The following is a 21708-nucleotide window of genomic DNA, read 5'->3' as shown; positions in this document are numbered from 1 at the left end:
CCACGCTCTGCGCTATCATTGACAACCTTCATCATGTCGACTCGATCCTTCAAATTTTGGTAGCAAGCATCCGATTTCCATGCTTCTGGATCTTTCAACAAGAAACTCTTGGCGTCCTTCTTTCCAGTGATACTAAGTACTTTGAAGAGACAAAATATTCTTTGGGTCACAAACTTTTCAAGATGATTGAAGTCTGTGCCACACGTGCTTATTCTCTTCGGAGCTGACTGAGTCTTCGGAAGCTGGAGGTTGGCTATCATGGCTCTTTTAACATCTAGAGGGACTCGGTTCTCAAAAAAAGCTAAGCTACGAGGTGTTCTAAGAAGAACTAGAGATGTTGAGTAAATGCAGTGTAAGCCGCATCAGCAATGATACAGTTTGAATATTTCTTCAGAAGCCCGATTATCATTCAGAGGAGTGTATGAAGCCAGTGGAGCCTCGTGCCAGAAACATCCATAAATGAGAGAAACAAAGAGTGCCAGCTCCTTCAGACCTCCCTTTTCTTTAGCAGTCAATTCCAACTGACCTTCAAATAGCACCATTTTTAGAAAATAGATGACCTTTGACATCCATTGAGCATGATGATTGCTCCTGGAGCTCGGAACTGAAACTCCAAATTAAAACTGCCTCCACCGAGGAAGACAAGAAATAGCAGAAGGAGCTTGAGATAATCCTCCCGAGGCTGCTAATGTCTTATGGCTTTGGTGTAGTAGACAACTATCTCCGTCCAAAGAGTTTCAGTATCCTCATTGAAGATTTGTCTCTAGCTGGCAAATACTCTGTTTGCTTGATGTATGGCCATTTCTTCTGAAACCTCTTAAAAAGACCAACTTCTGGTCCACCCGTCCCACCAAAAACAACTGCGAAGGCACCGCTCAGAACAACTTTCAGGACATAATGACGACATCCAATGTTTACAAGTTCATGGGCAATGGCTTTCTCAATAAGAACGCATGCCCCTCGATGGATGCCTGAGTTGGAGGAAGTTGTATCAAATACCAGACCTTGAACTTTTTCTTGTAGATTCCAGTCATCTAGTACTTTTAAGCATGCAGCAGCCTGTTCTTCTCCAGTTCTTCCTACAATTTTTGGGACTGCCAACAACTTCTCGATACCATTCCCAGTGACGATCACAACAATTCGATCGACGGTTTCTTTTGCACTAGCAATGTCCAGAAGCAGTTTCCCATCCCAATGGAGAGGAATGGGAAATTCTGTTGAAAAAGAACTCCTTAGGTTCAGCTACTTTTTTTCTGGTAGCCATCCGTGACCTTTTGATAGTGCTCCTAGACAGTGTCAGATTGTCAAGAGGATGGCCTTAAGCTACTGATGCAACAACATACATTGCTCCACGATCAGAAAAATTTTCTCTATCTAAAGCCCCTGCAACTTCTAGAGTTACCATCACGCTTTTCAATTGTTTAGGCTTTGAGGAAGGAGTTTGATAAGATGATGATGGAACTCTGAAGTTTTTATCGTCGACGTCGTCCTCGACTTCATACTTAGAGGAAGAACTGATATCCAAGGCAGGACCAGATGTTTCTATTTGCTGCAACTTTTCTGTCTCTTTCAGTCTTCGATTTTTATTACCTTTTATACGACCTCTCTTCTTCGTCTCTTTCTCTGCAAGATTGCGATGCACTCCAGCCACGTTGAACTGGTGGCTCTCTGCATCGCTAGCAATTGTCTGTCTTCATTGTTTGTCACGATGTCCAAAGAAATCTTTGTTGCAACATTTGCTTTTTAAAACTGTAGCTTTCATATGCTTTTGTCCTATTTGTCCTTTTGTCACCTTCAGCAGTTGATATTTACCATACAACTTCTTCAGTTTTCTTTCTCGAGAACTAATCTTCTGAGTCGGAATTCTTGCTTTGCTCCAAATCATATTGATATCTTTAATTGTGCGATTTATACTGTCCTTCACAGTGAGGTGTTCTTTGAGGTGGTAAAAAAGGAGGCCACAGATGGCATCACCGTTCGTAGCCAATCCACAGTGGGCCAGTGACTGGACAAAAGTATAAAAACAAAAGTCAGAATTTTGATGACTAAATGGTTTCAAACCATGACATAGATAATAAAAACATTAAAAACAGTTATATACACTTAAAGTTTTAATGAATTTACTAACGATGTGGTGGAAGTAGACGCGAATGTAAATGAGAAAAAAAAAATTGTAAAGAGAAAAACAATGTTTAAAAAAGCGATGGAAATAAATAACATTTACATAAAATATTGCGCTTATCAAAATATTTTATTATAACTCTATAAGTTATCTGGACTAAAATTGGTTAGTAATTAACATATTTATAGCAATTTTATATATGCCTAATATGTTATATTTTATTGTCTAACTTTTGATTTTAAATGACAAAGTATTTTTTTTAATGCTACATTTTGCTTTTATACTCAGATATTTTTAAGCTTATATATGTTTGCTTTAATAATTTCATAAATCTGGCTGCCACTGGATGCCACTTTGGTTTTCTTTTACGTTTGAACTCTTTTAACTAACAAAAAATCTGTGATCGCGCTCAAAAATTTTTATTTGCACAAAATTTTAAAAAACGCGGAAACAAAAAATACGGTCCTACCCATTCTCAACGTATTAGTGAACAATAATATATATATATATATATATATATATATATATATATATATATATATATATATATATATATATATATATATATATATATATATATATATATATATATATATATATATATATATATATATATATATATATATAGGGGAGAGTTGCCTTAATTGGAACACTTTAGGAAAAAATATTTATTAACCAAAGATGGCTTAACTATGAAAACATTTATGAATTAAATAATATAGATATACAACCCTACTATGCTTTTATTAATGATTCGACTCTATTGATCGCACCCTTATTGGATATAAACTTTGATTTTTCAAGGCACCATTTTGTTCCAATAAAGGCAACTGGTCTCCTTGAATGGAACACATATATTCTTTAATTAGAACAGTTCTAATATTTGAATAAATTACAGCTATAAAACTTATGGCTCAAAGGAAAAATTAATTGATTAGCTTTTTAATAAAAGATATTTAAAAGATATAATAACAAATAAAAATTACAACAAATATTTAATCCTTTTTTCGCAATTCATAAGTCTTTTTTTCTTGCAGCTTCTGCACTTGGGATGGTAGTGGTGATATGTGGTGTGCTGTGGTGGCGATGGTGATTTTATTTGATGTGCTCAATTTCATTTGGTCCATGGTGATTGAGTCAAGTGCTACTTTGCTTTCCTGTGGTTTTTGCAATAGTTTGGCAGTTATTGGATTTAGTGTGAGCTTTTTTTTTGTAGATTTTTTAATTTGTTTGGAAGCTATTTGATTTAGTGTGTGCTTTTGATTTCTTGGTGTAATTTCTAGAGCACGTCTATATGGGGAGCTTGTAAGATCAGCCGCCTGAGTTGTTCGTGATCTTCTTTTTTTGTTTTTTACTTCAAGTGAAACCAGTGGCAAAAGAGACAAAGTTGAAACTGAAACATGACATTTTAATTTTTTTTCACTTGATTTATCTGTAGATGGTTTTGTCATCCCATCTATACTTTCAGATGACTGAAGATTGTTTGAAGGACCAACATCAGTAAATGAAGAGGCTGTAAAATCAGAATCAGTGAATACATTTATGTCCAAAGGCCACAACCCACTAGCCTGAAATCCTTTCAAAGCAATTCTCAATGATGCTGCCTGACTATATGCGTCACCAAATAATTCTGCAACTTGCCAAGTTGTTACTGGTTATGATATATGTGACCGCATCCATTTTCGCATAGCTTCATCATAGTATGTACCAAGTGGTCCAAAGAATGCAACGTCTATTGGTTGCAGTCTGTGTGTAGTATGGGGAGGTAGTGATACCATACGCACTCCAGCATTTCGTGCTAGATATATCGCTGCCAAATTTTTTGAATGTGTAACATGACCATCAAGTATCAACAAAACTTTTGATTGTTTTAAAGGTTTAACAACTTTAATGAAATGATTGAGCCAATCTAAAAAACCTTCATTTGACATCCATCCTTTTTCTTGAGTACTAAATACAGTTCCTGGAGGTGCACCATTTGTTATTTCTGGCTTCATTCTTTTGCGTTTATATATTAACATTGGTGGAACATAAAATCCTGCTGCAGATACACAAACTACAGCTGTTACTGAATTTCCTCGTTCACTACTAGTCATAATTCCAAATCGTTTTTTGCCCCTTGCACTAATAATTTTTATCTGACCATCTTGTACTGTTGATAAACTAGTTTCATCCATATTATAAAGTCTGTCTGGAGTTAACTTTTCTTCCATGTATAACTTTGAAAGTAAATTAAAGAAAGATTGCACTCGCTCTTTATTAAAACCTTGTGCACGTGCAATTGATGTTGATTCAGGCCCACGAAGCGACAGTTGGAGGTGCCTTTGCATAAATGCATAATACCACTTTTTTCCTGCCATTCGTGTTTGTTTGTTAAAATTATGTGTGATGTTGTTAGCTTCCGCAATATCAAATGCTAGACGATGAAGATTATCAATCCTTAATCCAAAGTACATCGATTCTAATAATAAACAGTGATCAGCTAGTTCTGTTTCAATTTCATTAGGTAAGGTGGTAAGTCGACCATGAAATTTCACATTTGCAACAGCAACTTTGTTTTTTTTATTTATATGCCTTGACAAAGTTGCTTTTGGAATACAAAATTCATAAGCGGCTTCATTTAAGCTGATTTCTCCTTGTTTTATTGCTTCAACAGCCTTTTTTTTAGTTTTCTACTTTCCATTTTCCATATTTTCGTGGTGTTTGCATCTAAAATAAAAGCAAATTACTATGAAGATACATAAGGAGAGTTTTATAATCTTATTACAGGCTTATTTTTTCATATATTTATTTGTTATTCATATATGATTAAGTTAATTATATACTCATTATATAATCATTATTTTTCATCATTTTTGTTTAGTTAATCATTAACTATATAAATCTAAATCTATATAAACTATATAAAGTTTGCAACTTTATATATTAACTTCTATATACAGTAAAAAACTTATGCTGGGTATATACTTTATGTTGTCTTACAAGTTTATCCGTTAAATAGAAAAGTATAACTTTTGTAAAACTTTTACATTTTATTTTTTACTAAAAGATAAAATGATTTGTTAATTAAAGTATACGATGTTTACAATCAACTTTATATCCTTAGACTATGACTAGACTTTAGACTATGAAAAAAATTTTGTGAAAAATCATTTCATACTTTAAAGCAAGACTAAATACCAATTCCAAAAAAGCAACAAATGTCTAACAATATGTCTATAAAAGAAATTCGCTTTAAAAAATATTATACAGTCGGACTAATGAAATTTTCTGATAATTCGGACGTCAACAAGCTTGTTATGAGATGACATCGTTTCAATTACGGCAACTTTTGAAGTTCCATTCTGGGCAACATAGGACCATGGTGTTGTAGCAAAATATTTACATACAAGTAACAACTTACGATATAAGCTCTTAATATCACATAGACTTGAAACCCTTAAAATTTAAAATTTAAAAAAAATTATCATCAAACTCAATATCGTTAAGCTTCTGTAATCGTTTAAATGCAACGATAAAATTTGATCGCAAAAATTTTTTTCTTTAAAAAAAAGTAATTTTATTCACATACGTGCAGTTTTTAAGTTTAAATACTAGAAGTTTCAAAAAATAAAGAAAATTATTTTCTTTACAAGAAAAAATATTCATGAAAGTAGAATAAGTTCCAGTTTCTAAATAAAGCTAAGTGTTCCAATTAAGGAGCTGTTCCAATTTCGGCAACTCTCCCCTATATATATATATATATATATATATATATATATATATATATATATCCTAATTTAAATTTTGTTCTTATTAATTTAGCGCTTGTCAAATTAAATGGTTTAATAATCTATTTTGGTTGGTTAGGTTATGTTTACTTATTTTAAATGTTGAAATAGTGTTTTTATCAAATAGTGTTTTTATTAAATTTATAAGTGTCAAAAGAAACAAGGTTCACTAATTTATTCGACTCAACAGTCTGTCAATACATAAAAAAGAAGACAGTATACTTGTATACAACTTTATTAAAGAACAAGATTTGGAGTTTCAAGGCAAAAAGTTTGAGTGTAAATTTCGTTTATTTATTTTGATTATGGAAAGACATGGATTCAAAGTAAACTAACCGGTGCAAAGTTTATAAGGAAAAATTCAGCTTGGCTTGAAAATGATTTCAATAGCACATTAATGAAGGATAGCAAAATATAAACAACTCGGCAGACCTACATTATGATTTCAAGAATCATGATTTGTTGTGAATATTTCTTTGTTTTTAACTGATTAAGGAAGATCGACTCAACGCATTTTTTGTAACTTGTTTTTATATATTCTTATTAAGAAAACAGCGTTATTTATACTAAATCTGACATAGTTGGCAATTATCAGTAACTAAAATTAAGATAATAATTACCAACTTTCTACCATATATTAATTACTGTAAAAATACTAGACGTCATCGCGTGATTTAACAAATGTTTATGACCCATCCCTCAATTTGTAGAGAATATCTACAAATTCTCATCGAAATGTTCATCAAGTGCTGTTTCTTCAATAAGTTCCTCAGCCTTTAATTTCGCCATTCGTGAAAGTCTTTGCTTCGGAGTTTTTTTTTGCTCTGCTGATATGTTTTCGCTAGGTTTAGAATCATTTAGGAATTTCTTAATCTCAGTAGGATCTTGGCAAATTTCCAACGGATAAAGCATCTGAATCGGTCTTTCCACTACTTGATTATTTCCCGTTCTTAATTTAGCACCGCGGATTATATTATCTTCTCCGCGTACAAGTTTCGTTACCATACCAGTTTTCCACTCACCTCTATTCTTTTCTTCTCTTTTAAGTAAGAAAATCTCTCCCACTGCTACGATCTTTTGGTTATAGCCTTTGCACTGGTGATTTTCTCGTAATGATCTTAAGTACTCGTTTGTCCACCTTTTCCACGCTAAGTTCTTGCATTTCGTGATATACCGCATTGTTCGTGTAGTCGTTTTGTTGTTAAAATCATTGTTATCTTCTGCATTTTTGGAAGGGATCGTAATGCCTTTCCCATGTAAAATCATGTTTGGTGTTGATATCGAAAGTTGAATATCGTTCTCGATATATCCTAATGGTCGGTTATTCAACGTATTTTCAATATCAATCAAAACTTCTTTAAGTCGTTCGAAAGTCAGACGAATCCTTCCAGCTGCTTTGTGTAATGATCTTTTTACTAACCCCACCATTCTTTCAAACAAACCTCTCCGCCATGGGCTTCTTGCTAAATTAAACTTCTATTTTATGTTCATTTCACCTAAGTATTCGTTTATCAGCGGGTCTCTCTGCAATCGTCAGAGCCACCTTGCAGTACTTACAAATCTTTTAGCATTGTCGCTTATTATGAGTGCAGGTGTGCCCCTTCTTGCAATCATTTCTTTTATACTTCTTCGAAAATCTTCATTTTTCATTGTTTTTAGTAGATCCAAATGGATTGCTCTTGAAGTTGCACAAGTATTTAGTGCAATGTACGATTTTTTGTAACACTCTTTGCTTACTTTATATTCGATTGGGCCAGCAAAATCGTTGCTTACTTTATATTCGATTGGGCCAGCGAAAAATAGTTTCAAAGGGGTATTTACTTTTAGTTCGATACTTTGGCAAATCAGCTGTTAATGGAGCTAGTAATGGTTTGCACCTGAATCTTTTACACCAATTGCAATTGTATATTATTGTTTTTACTTGGCTACGTAAGGTATCTATCCAATAATGTTCACGAAACTTGGACATTGTTAGACCAACCATCCTATGGTGAGTCTGTGCATGTGCTCTTTGAATAACCAAGTTTGTAAAGGGATGTTTGCGAGGTAAAAATGTTGGGTGCTCACCTTGTATACGACCCATGCAAACTAATAGCCCATCGTGATTTCTATGTACTCGTAATCTTTCTGAAGTTTCTTTTTATTGTTCGGATTTTTCAAATTCGTATTGAACAATTTTGATCAGCTTCTGCATTGCGTTGTTCCTTTCAGTAGCTGATAGCACACCTCGACATTTTCTTTTACTTTTGAGATTGATAATGATTCTTAAGATCCATGCCATTATTTTATCTTATAACTTTTGAGAGTTGATATTTGTTCATAAGTTCAAAGTAGTTAAATCTCTCGACTGTGGCAAGGTTATGCATTTTTGTTGGATTAACATCTTTCATTACTTCTTCCATTTGTGTATGAGCTATATTGGGTGGCCACTCATTCTTTTTGGTAAGTCATGTTGGAACGTTGGAACATACGATTTGATACAAACTGCTTCCATTTACAATTGTCATTAAGGATCCAATACAGTGCTACTGAACTATCAAGCCAGCCGTATATCTCCATAACTGGGTGTCCTTCAAGTGCCAATTTAACGTTTGTGAGAGCATTAGCTACCATGTGTCCCGAAATCAATTCAAGTCTGGGAATAGAATAACCTTGCTTTGATATGCGTGATTTGGCTGTAAACAATCCTAGACTACTTTGACCTAGTTACTTTGTTTCCTTGATGTACTACTACATATATTGCACTGCAGCAGCCATCTTTGCTTGCATCACCAAATCCATCGATTTCAATCTTTTTTATTATATGATTCAAAACAGTTATACTTTTTGGTATTGGTGTAAGGTCTTGTAAAGTATTTTTCCAAAGCATCCATTCCTTTGATAGTTCAGGTGTTTTTCGTCCCAAGCAAACTTTAAATAACAAGTTTTTCTATATATAAGTTTTGCTGTTAGTGTTATTAGGGAAATCGCACCAAGTGGATCAAAAACTCTGGCCAAACTTTCTAAAATTCCTCTTTTGGTTGTGATGTTTGTTTGGCGAGTTGGTCTACAATCCATTAATAAAGTGTCCTCATTTTTGTCCCACAACAAACCAAGATTTTTTGAATAACGTTTATTTTGTTCATTGATGGTAACTTCATGATAGTTCTCTTTTGAATCATTCGTTTCCAATTCAGGAAAGTTCGAGTGCCATTTGTAAACCTGGAATCCTCCCTTTTTGAACAAATAAATTGCTGTTTGTTTCAATTTTTCGACACATTCCAGGTCAACTCCCCCAGTGATTATATCATCAACATATATGCCCTTGTTGATTATCTGAACTTCATTCTTTTTATGCGGATAATGTTTTTCTTATGTCAATAAATAATGCTTGGTTACTCCTCCAAGAATAAAGGGACTAAATGCACAGCCAAACGGGATTCGAGTAAATCTTAGAGTTATTACTTCTTTACTTTTCCGATATCCAATAGAAACGGAAAACATCACGATCTTTACTATCAACTCTTATTTGTAGAAAGGCTTGTTTAATGTCTCCAGTAAGACAAACAGGTTGCAATCTGTTTTGTAAAATAACATTGAGTAGTAAGGGTTGCAATAGAGGACCAGTATGTAAACAGTCGTTAAGTGAGGGTGATCCGTACTCTTTAGCTGACGCGTCAAAAACAATCCTTAGCTTGGTTGTTTCGGAGTCCTCTTTTATCACTGCTTGATGAGGCATGTAGAATATTCGCTTGCTAATTGGTTTGTTCGGTGCATACTCAATTATCCCATCCTTGAATTGTTCTTGAATAATAGCGTTATACTTTATGAGATCATTTGGTTTCTTTTCCAGTTTCCTTAGTAAACTATGCAACCTTGAGATGCTCCCATCTGAAATTAAAAAATGTTTATGGCAGATTAAAAACAAAAAAAAAAAAGAAAATTTGCAACTTTGTTAGCTTTAAATTCTTATGAGTTATTGTTTGCAAAGCTTGTACTACTAGTAGCATGCATTGTTAAAGATTTTTGGTGATTGTGAATGCATGGGAACAATATACTCATACAAATTCATAAAATTCTCTAGACGCTCGTAAAATTAGAAATGCAAATTAGAAAGACTAATTAATTAAGCTAGAATATAATTTTTTTTACAGGAAAACAAGTTTATCTAGCAACGTGAAACAGCACGTGTAATTAAACTAGTTTATCATATTAAACTTAAATAAGTTTTGCTTTCCACGAGCGAGGATCTAAGCGAGGATCTCATAATAAAACATATGCAACTAATAAAAATTAGTTGTTGCTAAGCAATTTTAGGTTCAAAAATAGCATAGATAAATCTTTCAAAAGATTTATTTATGCTATTTTTTTGCTCAAGTAAATTTTAATAGTTGGTTTCTCGCTAATAGTTTAATAATTGTTTTAAATTGTTGATATTTTGAAATGTAAATGAAAAGGAAACCGGAATTGTTTATTGAAAAACGATCTGCAATATTCACATTATGGCAAGAAAAATATTCTGTGTCAAATAAATAAAAAAATTCAAAATTTCGACTTCATCAGTTTAGAATATTATAAAAAAGAAAAATGAAAATCGAAGTGTAACCAATCGAAAACGATCGGGACGCCGTTCAATTACGTCTGCTGCCAAAGACAGAAGATATACCATCACTAGTAAAAGAAATAGATTATCAACTGCTCGGAAAATAACCCATTCATTAAATAGTTCTAGAGGAGCTTCGGTATCAGTGACAACGGTGAAGAGACGATTGATGGAAGAAGGACTTAGAGGCAGAATAACTGCAAGGAAACCATTCCTTTGGGTCCAAAATAAAAAAAAGAGACTAGATTAGACAAAATACACGAAAAATGGACGATCAATGACTGGAAACGTGTTCTTTAGAACGACGAGTCAAAGTTTCAAATCTTCGATTCTAGAAATCTTCGTTTGTTCGAAGAAAGGTTAGTGAACGGATGAAAAAACAGTGTGTAATACCTACTGTGAAACATGGTGGTTATAGTGTTATGGTTTGGGGCTGTTTTGATGGTAATACCACAGGTGAAATTGTAAAAATAAAGGTGAAAATGACGAAGGAAGTGTATTTAGGCGTTTTAAAAAATCATGTCATACCTTCGGGAAGTTGGATATTTCGGAAGCCATTCATTTTTCAAGAAGATAACGATCCAAAGCATTCTTCAAAACTTTGTAGAAACTATATGAGTGAGTTAGAAAACAATCAAATATTAAAATGAATGATTTAGCCTAAACAACCACTAGATCTTTCTCCTATCGAATTTTTATTAATGCCTAACTGTGGCAAAAAATTAATGCCTAAAGGTGCAGCGGTGTAAAAGATATGTGGAAAAAAATTAATATTGAGTGGCATAAAATTGACTTCGAAGAATTGGAAAAGTTGCTAAGCAGAATGCCAAGAATATGTAAAGCCGTTATTGCCGCGAAGGGGGTTACATAAATGAAAATAAACTATAACTTAATTTAATGGAATTTTTAAATTTTTTCTATGTAAACTTAATAAATAGAAAAATAGCAAATATTTCAGGTAATTTTTGTTTTCAGTTTCTCTCATAAAGTAAAACTTTGATAACTTTGAGTTATATAATATATATAATAACTATATATATAATATATAGGTCCATCAAGCCAAGAAGTGAGTGTACTAGAAGAGCTTATTGCAAATGGACTAAACATTGCGCGAATAAACTTTTCTCACGGTTCTTACGAGGTTATAATAAACTTTTTTTTTACTACACCAATATTTAAAGTTCCAATATTAAATTACAGAGTTATAAAGTTGAATTATTATTCTGTTATGTATAGACGATAATTCGTCTGACTTTTTTTCCCGTGAACTTCGGGAAGTTCTTTTTTTCCCGTGAACTTCGTGACTTCCCAAAGTTCACGGGGAAAAAAAAGTCAGATGAAACATCGTCTATGTTATGTAGAGAGTGGAACATGCAACGAATGATATTAATTATATAAAATGTAAGAAAATATAAAATAATAGTAGTCTTTTTTTAGTACCACCAAAAAACTATCGATAATATTCGCATCGCGGCAAAAAAAATATTTCCACATGTTGTTGGATTGGCGTTGGATACAAAAGGAGCTGAAATTCGAACTGGAAACATAAAGAATGTCCGTAATGTTTTTTAAATTTGTTTTTGGCAGTTTCTTCTTCTGTAGGTTCATCAAGAAAAATAACTAAATATCAAAAAGTTCAAACTGTAGGGAAAATATTTCTTTTTTAATTTTAATAATAACACTACCCTAGGAGTTAGGACTACCCAAAGGAAGTTGGGAATTGTTATAATTAATATTATAATAACTGTTGTTATTTTGCAATCAGGAAGAGCTTTAGCTACATTATTTTTTCAAAAAATTGATTTTGAAAAGAATTCATTAAAATTAATGTGTGTGTGTGACTGAAAATAAACTGTTTATAAAACAAACAAAAATTATTCCTGTTGTACAGGGTGGCGAAGTTACGTATGTCAAAGGACAAGAACTGAAAGTATCTTCTGATCCATATTTTAAAAACCAGTGTTCGGAAAGCCTACTGTTCCTAGATTATCCTGATCTTATTCATTCGGTAAAACGTGGTAGCAAAATTGTAATCGCGGACGGAAACTTTTTGCTTGAAGTGAAAGATATAATTGACAATAATAACCTTTTGGCCGTGGTGCTTAACGACGCAACAATCGGTAACCGAAAAAATTGCAACTTGCCGGGAGCGGTAGTTGTTTTACCTGCGGTTTCAGAAAAAGATAAGCAAGACTTATTGTTTGGTGTAAAAAACAAAGTAACCTTTAGATAAAATATATATTTATATATAAATGATAAAATGAATTAAAAAATAAGGCTGTTATAATTTTCAAACAAAAAGATTAACTCTTAAGAAAATGTTTAAGTTGTTTTTAAAAGGTTGACATGGTTTTTGCTTCATTTATTCGCAAAGCGTCAGATGTCGCAGATGTACGAAATGCTCTAGGTGAGGAAGGAAAATCTATTAAAGTAATTGCGAAAATTGAAAATTACGAAGGCGTTGTCAATATTGATGAAATTATTGCTGCAGCAGATGGAATAATGGTAGCTCGAGGTGATATGGGTATGGAAATGCCAGCTGAAAAAGTTTTTTTGGCACAAAAAATCTTAATTACCCGCGGCAACAGAGCTGGAAAGCCGGTTATTTGTGCAACACAGGTAGTTGACTCATCCTTTAAATTAGAAATTTCTAGAATAAATAACTTAGTTATATCTTTTTTTTAGATGTTGGAATCAATGATTAAAAACCCCCGTCCAACACGCGCTGAGATTACCGATGTTGGGAACGCTGTTGTTGATGGAGCCGATTGTGTAATGCTGTCCGGTGAAACTACAAATGGTGCTTATCCTATAGAGGCTGTAGCTGTTATGCATAAAGTAGATCTGTTATTATATATTTGATTTGTCTGAGTGTGTGTTTTGAAAACTATTTAAAGTTGAATTTTTTTAGATATGCCGACAAGCAGCTACCGTTCAATTTTATAAGGAATCATTTTCGGAACATTTAAACAAAAACCACGTCACAGATGCTACGGAAACAACTTGCATTGCAGCAGTGGCTGCTTCTTTTAAAGCTCTTGCAAGTGCAATTATTGTGCTTACAACGTCTGGGAGGTTAGCTTGTGAAAAATATCTTTAAAAATATTTGGAAGTTCTCGCGCATAATACATACATACATTCCTAGTAATCAAAAGCTACACTCTCCAAAAAAATTTTGAGGCATATACATATTTATCTTCCAACTTTAAAATTATTTTAACCAAAAAATATTTAGTTATGCAGTTAAGTAAAATTTTATTACAATAAACTCAACAAAATAATAGACTTGTTTAGCATACTTTTATTAATTGTGTTTAATTAATTTTATAAAGATAAAAAATTCGCAAAATCAATCGTGCATAAACGGCCAACTAAATTCATCAGGGTTCATTAAAGCTTCCGGTGCTGTTTCCATTTTTCAATTAACAATTAAAATATGGTTGCTGATATTGATATTGTTTAAAGACTATTATTATTTATAGTTTTTAGTGTTTTGTGTTGTTGCCTTGTTGAAACATCCATATAAGAGGCGTATTGTTATTAGCATGAGGAATCATCTTTTTCTAAAGAATATAAGAGTAAACGAGTCAATCCATAAAGTTAATATCTATCACGAATTGTTATGTCAGGTTTCATTGTGCAAATTTTATTCTTAAAGAAAATTAAAGACAATCTAACTTTACAAAAACCAGAAAATAAAACCAAACAACTGCACCTTTTTCATCACCGTAATTTACCTTTTGTCTTTTGTATTTAGGATCCATATGTTTATCTTTATCATGTTGTGGCATTAAGTAGAGTTACAGTTGGAGTACGAGTGGCTGTGATTCAATCTTTGCATTGTGTTTATTTTACTAGATTTGCATTTCGTTTGGTTGATATAAGCGTTATGCTGTGGCCTAAATTAGAATCACGAGTGGCTGTTATTCAATCTTTGAACTTTTTTAATTTACTTGATTAACGCTACGTTGGGCCACTGTTAGTGTTAAGTATGTAGGTGTAACGTAGCATGACAACCATAATGCAGCGTTATCATCAGCACACACAAATACATGCGCCTTTCAGTATTAATTAGTATATGCACTTTAATAATTATATTATAGATTTTGATATAACTTTGGTTTGTTCTCTTTCAGGAAATGGATTGTACAGAAAAATATAAATATCAAATTTATTTTGTTTACAGTCTCTTTTTACGACTTAAAATACAGTAACGTTGTTTTAAAGTTAGCAAAGTGTAATATTTTACGTTAATTCAACTTTGTATTTTTAGTTGGCACAGCGTTGTATTTATCAAAATTAAACTTTTTTTTCTCTTCTCTTCTTAGAAGAACAGAGAAATAATAAATTAGTAGAAAATCAATTGTCAAACTTTTTTTCATTTTACATTGTGTTGCATCAATTAAGACTCATCAGAAATAAAATATATTTACATTTTACATTGTGTTGCATCAATTAAGACTCATCAGAAATCTATATATATAAATTACACCAGGTAACGTTTGATCAAACAAGTCCATCATTTAACTAGCATTTTGACTTATTCCATTATTTCTGTTATCTCTAATTTTTTTTTTGCAATCCTGTTTATTGCTCACTAAGTAAAAAGTGCATTTTTTACTACATAAAGTTGAATGTTCAACTGAGCACTGAACATTCTAATTCAGGAATGAGGCTGCTAGCATTAACAATAAACAAATCAACCTACAGGACATACAATGTTTTGTAATAAAGAGATTAGTCCCATTAGCATTTAGTGATGCTGGAAGTTAATGGAGGTTTATTTCTAAAAATTGGTTTTGGCATTTAACTCAATCGTTTTAAATACGCATTAAAATTTAAAAAAAGGAAATTGTGCCAAACTCATATAGAACATAATTCAGGTTTCATAGTGCAAATTTTAATCTTAAAGAAAATTAAAGACAACTAAAAAAGTAAACTTTTAACGTATTAAACAATACCCCCAAAAAGTGTTTTTTTCTCTCTCTCAAAAAAAATAATAAGATTCAATATTTACGGATTGTGAATTTACAATCTAGTATTTTCAATACTAATTTTAAATATTTTTTAGCTTGAACTATTCTTTTATTAACTAATTTTTTTGCACATATGCATACGATGCATATGCATAAAAATAGTTTTATGCATTATGCATATTAAATACATAATGCATTTTACAATTATATTTTATTCTCATTTAGAACTTCTTGGATTATGTCAAAATATAGACCTCAATGCCCAATAATCGTGATAACTAGAAATGAACAAGTTGCCAGACTTTGTCACTTATACAGAGGGTTGTTTCCTTTAGTCTACTCGACTCCGCGAATCAAAACATGGCACGAAGACATGTTTGACAGACTTGAATTTGCAATAACTTATGGAAAAGATATGGGTTTTATTAAGACAGGTTCAAGTGTGGTATTTGTCAGCGGATGTCAGCCTGGGACCAATTCAACAAACACCGTACAAATTATACAAGTAGACGAGAAACCAATTTCTGGAATTCGATATAATACAAACTTTTGCTTAATTTGAGTAAAATGAAATATTGTTTTCAAATTGTTGTTTTTACTTAAGCGTAGTGAACTTCATATAATATTAAAAAGATGAAGGTTATTTAAAAACAAACAAATAGTTATGAGTTCGATACTAAAACCAATACGGATTAAATGAGAGCACTTTTGAATTATGCTAATGTTTACTTTTATACGTTTTGTTTACTCGGTCTCCATGACAAACTACTAAATTTGCGATAGTGAGTAAAGCTTAGACGAATAACAAAAAAAAAAAAAATTAAAAACAACATTAAAAAAAATGGGATGTTCGCCTTCAAAAAACCAAGTAATTCAAGCACCATCAACGGTCAGTGTTTCATATTTTAAAAACATTGTAAAAATAAACTCTTAACTAGATATAAATTAGATATGGCAGTATTAAATATCGTAAGTTAAAGAGAATTAAATTAAAACAAGTAAATATTACATTTGTCAAACTTTAATTATAAATATGGTTACGGTAAGTTTATTCATTTTTTGAACTGAGGAGCATTTTTACAGTATTTTTTACATAAATTTAAATAAAATTACTTTCAAATTAAAACTTCAATTAAAACACGATACAACCCTATGGGCATTAGATTTTGAAAATTACATTCTAAATCGCTTTTAAACGTATTTTAAACGTGCTTTACGTTTGCTACGAATGTTAAGAAGACATTTAAAACACATTTAAAAGACATTTAGAACATAACTTTTAAAAACAAATGCTGGTTGGGAAGTATTTTATGAGTAAACATTATTTTATAGTGTACAGCTAATAGACCTTTAATAAACTGTTTCCAACTTTTTTTTTTTTTTTTTTTACATTCGCTAAATTTGATCATCAATTAAATAAACTATTAGTTGCGAATGTTTTTATTTTGTTCAAGTACCAATTTCTTGTTTTAAAATATTTTGCTCACTCGTCAATATAGAGTCTAGAAAATAATGGTACATTCAAAAGTGGACCAAATGATGAAACTAAAGTAATAAACGTACACGAGAACAAAGAAACTCCTCAAGGTGCGTCACTTGATCATAATTTAAACAATGAAAACGAGAAATGCTTCATCCATAATAATGAAAGCCAACATTCCGATAAAAATAATAAAAACGAAACATTGAAAAACACTCCATCTCACAACACATCAATTAAAGTAACACCAGAGATAAATATTCCAACTACCGATAGTACCAAAATGCATACACATTGCGTGGATTCCGCAGCTGTGGCAAGCAATTCCTTACTCGATGTGCCTCAATCTATAACCAACGATAAAATATATCCTAATATTAATGCAGTCACGCCGTTATTGGATCCAAAGGATCTAAGCGATGCTTTATATTACGACAGTTTTGTGGAAACAGACGAGCAAGCAACACTTGATGTTGTTACTTTAAATGAAATTTTACAACAGTTTAATATTGATGAAAATCAGCTAATAAATTTAATTGTTCCAAGAAGCTATTCTTACAGACTGTTGCTTCGAGAAAAGTATAATAGCAGTTACGAACAGGTATAACTTTTATTGTGAGCCTGTTGTCAAACATAAAAATTTTCTAATCAAGTATACAACTTATTGTTTAGGATGTAGTAAAAGTAATTCTTCGAAAAACTTCAAGTTCAATTCAATACTTGATTTCAAACTTGTTAATTACCACTGAAGAATTTCTTTCTACTCTATTGCGGAGTTGCATTATTACATCTAACTATCTTTTAGCTACTGAGTTACTCACAGCTTGGGAGACTTCTATTGTAGAAAAAGCAAAAGAAATCTATTTTAAAGGTATTTTAAAGTAATTTTAATGTTACTAATTTTGTTCTCACATTTCATTTCGTTGGAACCAATTAAATACGAAGTGTTAAAATTTGAAGTTTTATCTGAAGTTAAAAAAGTTTTATAAACACGCTTTATGTATATTAGTTTTAGGGCTGATGACACGGATTTCGAAGTGGAGGGGGACAGTTGTCAATTTCTAAAAAAAAGTCCTCTATATCTAAAAATTTCTAGACGAAAAAAAAAAGATTCTTTAGAAAAAAAGTGGTGGCTAGTGCCCCCTGGTCTCCGGTGTCTTTTGCCCTGAGTTTTTATATAACTATCATTTCTATAAAGTTTCATGGAAATTTTTTTCGCAAAATAGCATAATATTTTCCTTTCATAAGTTACTCTGGTATTAGGCACTTTTTGAGTTAATTTACGGTAGTATAACTTATGTTTTATCCTAATTAATTACAATGTAGAGGAGAATTGCCTAAAACGGGCCCCTTTTCAAAAAATAAAAAAACAACAACTGCAAACAACTATACTTTCCAGAAAACTTAATCTACCCTCTTCAATTTAAAAAGTGTCTTCTACCAACAAGAAACAAGTTTTTTTGGCTTTGAAAATACTAAAATTTATCTTAAGTTATTTGTGGCTTTTTTTCTTTATCGTAAATTTTTGCATAAAATGTTTTATATTCATAGATGTATAACTTTTTTGATATTCTGCCTTTAATTAAAACCAGTGAACAATGTACGTGTGTGCATGCGTGCGTGCGTGTGTATAACAATTCAAAACAATAGTATTTAATTTAGTTTTATCAAAACAGCAAAACTATTTTGATAAAACTTTTAAAAAATATAAATAAAAATCATGCGAATTTAGTATTATCTTGTTTTATTTGGGTTTCGAGACAAAACGAACAAAACGATTAAACGGGACAATATGAACAAAGAGAAAAACTTAAAATGTTTTTTTTATTACTTATATCTTTTCCAACTTTAATTCCTTTTTAAAATAAAATAAAATAAAAGTTTTCAATATTTTTCTTGTTAATGTTACTTTTCATAAATAGTAAAACCTGAAACAAATTACTTTAGTAGTTGTATTTAAAAAAAAGGAAAAATTAACTAAGTTCTTAACAATTGTTGCATTTGAAAAGCCATTGCTTATTTTTTCCATCATTTACCAACACGAAAACACTTACAGAAAAGAAATACGTTACATTAATCGTGTTATTAAAATCATTTGTTAAAATTATTTTTTTTTTATTATTATTACAAAAACTATTTAGAAACTGTGATTAGCATACATATTTTTAGCATATGATACAACATTTGCTGATGATCTTTATGGAACGCTTAGCAGCTACGTAGCCGTAAGTATGAAAAACATAATGATACCGCTCTCTCGCTTAAAACGCGAGGAGAATATGGAAAGTTCTGAAAATAATGAGACAACTCTCCAAATAGAAAACAGTTTTATGAACCAAAGTCCAGAATATATTTCTAGTTTGCTGACAACGCAACCTTATAATACCGCCACTCTAGATGCTATAATTCGTAGCTACGGTTTGAAATATGGATTTCCAATAACGGAAAGTATTGATATCGAGTTCCACGACGACACAAAACTGGCTTTAAAAAAAATAGGTACGAAGAAAATTTTCTTTTAAAATCATATTTAAGGTTGTATTTGAGCATTTGCTGTTTAAAGAGAATTCGAACTCAAAACTTGTACTTAAAATATTTAAAATTAAAACTATTTTAAGTAATTTAGTTTATTTGAAACATTTAGTATCAATATGCGAAGACAGTGCAGCCTACTTTAGCAATGAACTAATAACTGCAATTAGCAATAGACAAGAAAAAAGAGTCATGGATATATTTATAAGTCGTAGTGAGGTAATAATTTTTTTAATATATTTTTATTAAGGAGTATGTTCATAGATATATAAGTTATATATATATATATATATATATATATATATATATATATATATATATATATATATATATATATATATATATATATATATATATATATATATGTATATATGTATATATGTATTTTTTCTTTTTTTACAGGTCGACTTGTCAAAAATTGTTTTCAACCGCAAAAGGAATGGAACTAATTTACTTGCACAAATTTCTGAGATGTTTACCTCTAATACAACTGACGCAATTAGAATTATGTTTCGCAAAGTGTGAAAATTACTCTTTTGTCACTCAAAATATAAATAAATTTCAATAATAACAAATTATTAATTTAAATTGGCCCAAACAAACTGTTTACAGCATATCGTTTTGATCTACTTTGTAGTTCATTTTTTAAAAGCAACGCTTAATCGTATATTTCAGTTAGGAATGCTTGTCGATAAAACGTATTATATAAGTAATAATTCAAAAAGCTCTAGATATCCTCAAACGGTTGAGTTTATAAAATGTTTGGATTTTAGTTACAATTGATAACTTGTATTAAAAAAACTGTTCTATAAAATAAATGTTTAATATAAGTGTTCTCAAAATCTTTATTATTATTTTTTTTTTTAATTATACATAGTTTAATAAAAATAAATTGTTTAACTGACAAAAATAAATTTAATGCAAAAGTTTAATAAGATGCAGTGAAGTGTGACAGGTGTATCGGTATGAAGTGAGCGTTATTTCTGTGAAAATGAAACACTAGTTTTGAATGATAAAGTAAAAACATTTATCAAAGTGTTCATCATTGCTTTCTATTCATTTTAACCACCTTTCTGGCAATTTGTGGATACTACGTCAGTAGAAATGTTCGTCTTTTGAAACACACCAATCAGACACCCAATTTTTTTTAGTTTACATTTGTTGTCATATTAAATAAATTATTTTCACAAACACAAACAATGTTTCTGAAAGAAAAATATACCGATCATATCAGAACCCTTTACAAGTGTGTGTATATAAACCACATCGATACATAATCAACATAATAAAACGTATTTTGTAATGAAAGTTCCAAGCAAAATACATAGTTACAATTAAATGTACATCATATATTAAGAGAATTAAGTTTTTCAGTTTATATTTGAAAATGAGAAAAGTATAAAGCATATAGATATTGAATTAAATAATTTCATTCCAAAAATGTAGTGCGCAATATCAAATACAAAACTGATTAAACTTAATTCGGCAAAAAGATTCATATATAAAAATATTATTTCTAAGTGTATATTTATTTATTGGTTTTAAATAAAATAGATCTTTAATAATGGGTAAAGAAAAGTCATTTTTCCATAAACCATACAACATTAAAAACATTAAGCCTCATATATTGAGAACTTTCATTTCAACAAAAAAAAGGTTTGGAGCGAGTGAATGGATACGCAAAACTTGTTTGGGAATTGGAATTGTAAAATTACTTTTTTAAACATTCAACAGTGCTTTATTACAGCTTTTTTTTACAGTTCAAGGCATTGTAACTTATTTTTTTCAGTGCTTCCCCACGTAATATTAGCATAATTTTAATAACCATGAATAAATAAGTAACATGTTCTGGCTTTATACAAAATTCAAATATTTTAAAAAACTTTTGTAGGGGAGAACGGGGTGAGATGGGACATGGGGTATTAAATATTTATGTGTTGTTTTCATATATTTTTATGTTTATGTTTTTTAATTATTCACAATTGTTTTATTTAACTACTGAAGAAATATGATTAGCATATGGCTACGAAAACTATATAAAATAAAGGTTTTCTCACACCTACTAGTGATGGGGTGACTTGGGACAGGAGAATTGGGGTGAAATGGGACACTGTTCAATTTTATCATTTTTTTAAATTTACTGTACTTTACCTTTTATAATCAATATTTTTGTAAAAAAGCAAGTGAACAGAAAATTATGTTTATGTTTATGATAAGATTTCAATGTTTACTTTATAGTAAAGTGT

At 30.9% G+C, this 21708-nt stretch overlaps 3 protein-coding genes across 3 annotated transcripts in view; 2 read left to right on the top strand and 1 right to left on the bottom strand.

Moving 5' to 3' along the window:
• Positions 1-16036, top strand: part of LOC100198978 (pyruvate kinase PKM) — a 48262-nt gene extending 32226 nt beyond the window's left edge. Inside the window, exons 3-9 of the mRNA XM_065805576.1 lie at positions 11524-11615; positions 11912-12028; positions 12366-12692; positions 12815-13093; positions 13160-13312; positions 13386-13549; positions 15676-16036. Coding sequence (XP_065661648.1) covers positions 11524-11615; positions 11912-12028; positions 12366-12692; positions 12815-13093; positions 13160-13312; positions 13386-13549; positions 15676-16012 — 1469 coding nt within the window. The 3' untranslated portion in view covers positions 16013-16036. The remainder of the gene's footprint in view (positions 1-11523; positions 11616-11911; positions 12029-12365; positions 12693-12814; positions 13094-13159; positions 13313-13385; positions 13550-15675) is intronic.
• LOC136084755 (uncharacterized) lies at positions 3060-5417 on the bottom strand. The gene is made up of 2 exons (XM_065805580.1): positions 5283-5417; positions 3060-4831 (listed from the first exon to the last, which is right to left on the bottom strand). The coding sequence occupies exon 2, from the start codon at positions 4576-4578 to the stop codon at positions 3778-3780; it is 801 nt and encodes a 266-aa protein (XP_065661652.1). The 5' UTR covers positions 4579-4831; positions 5283-5417; the 3' UTR covers positions 3060-3777.
• Positions 16037-16208: 172 nt separating the features above from the next.
• Positions 16209-20304, top strand: LOC101234414 (uncharacterized). The gene is made up of 6 exons (XM_065805577.1): positions 16209-16339; positions 16950-17531; positions 17603-17801; positions 19100-19429; positions 19575-19681; positions 19865-20304. Exons 1-6 carry the CDS (start codon positions 16292-16294, stop codon positions 19985-19987), a joined length of 1389 nt encoding a protein of 462 aa, XP_065661649.1. The 5' UTR covers positions 16209-16291; the 3' UTR covers positions 19988-20304.
• Positions 20305-21708: the final 1404 nt, after the last annotated feature.

This window comes from Hydra vulgaris, chromosome 09 (assembly GCF_038396675.1).
Source record: "Hydra vulgaris chromosome 09, alternate assembly HydraT2T_AEP".
Classification (NCBI taxonomy): Eukaryota; Metazoa; Cnidaria; class Hydrozoa; order Anthoathecata; family Hydridae; genus Hydra; species Hydra vulgaris.
This window is presented reverse-complemented; position numbering and strand designations above follow the sequence as displayed.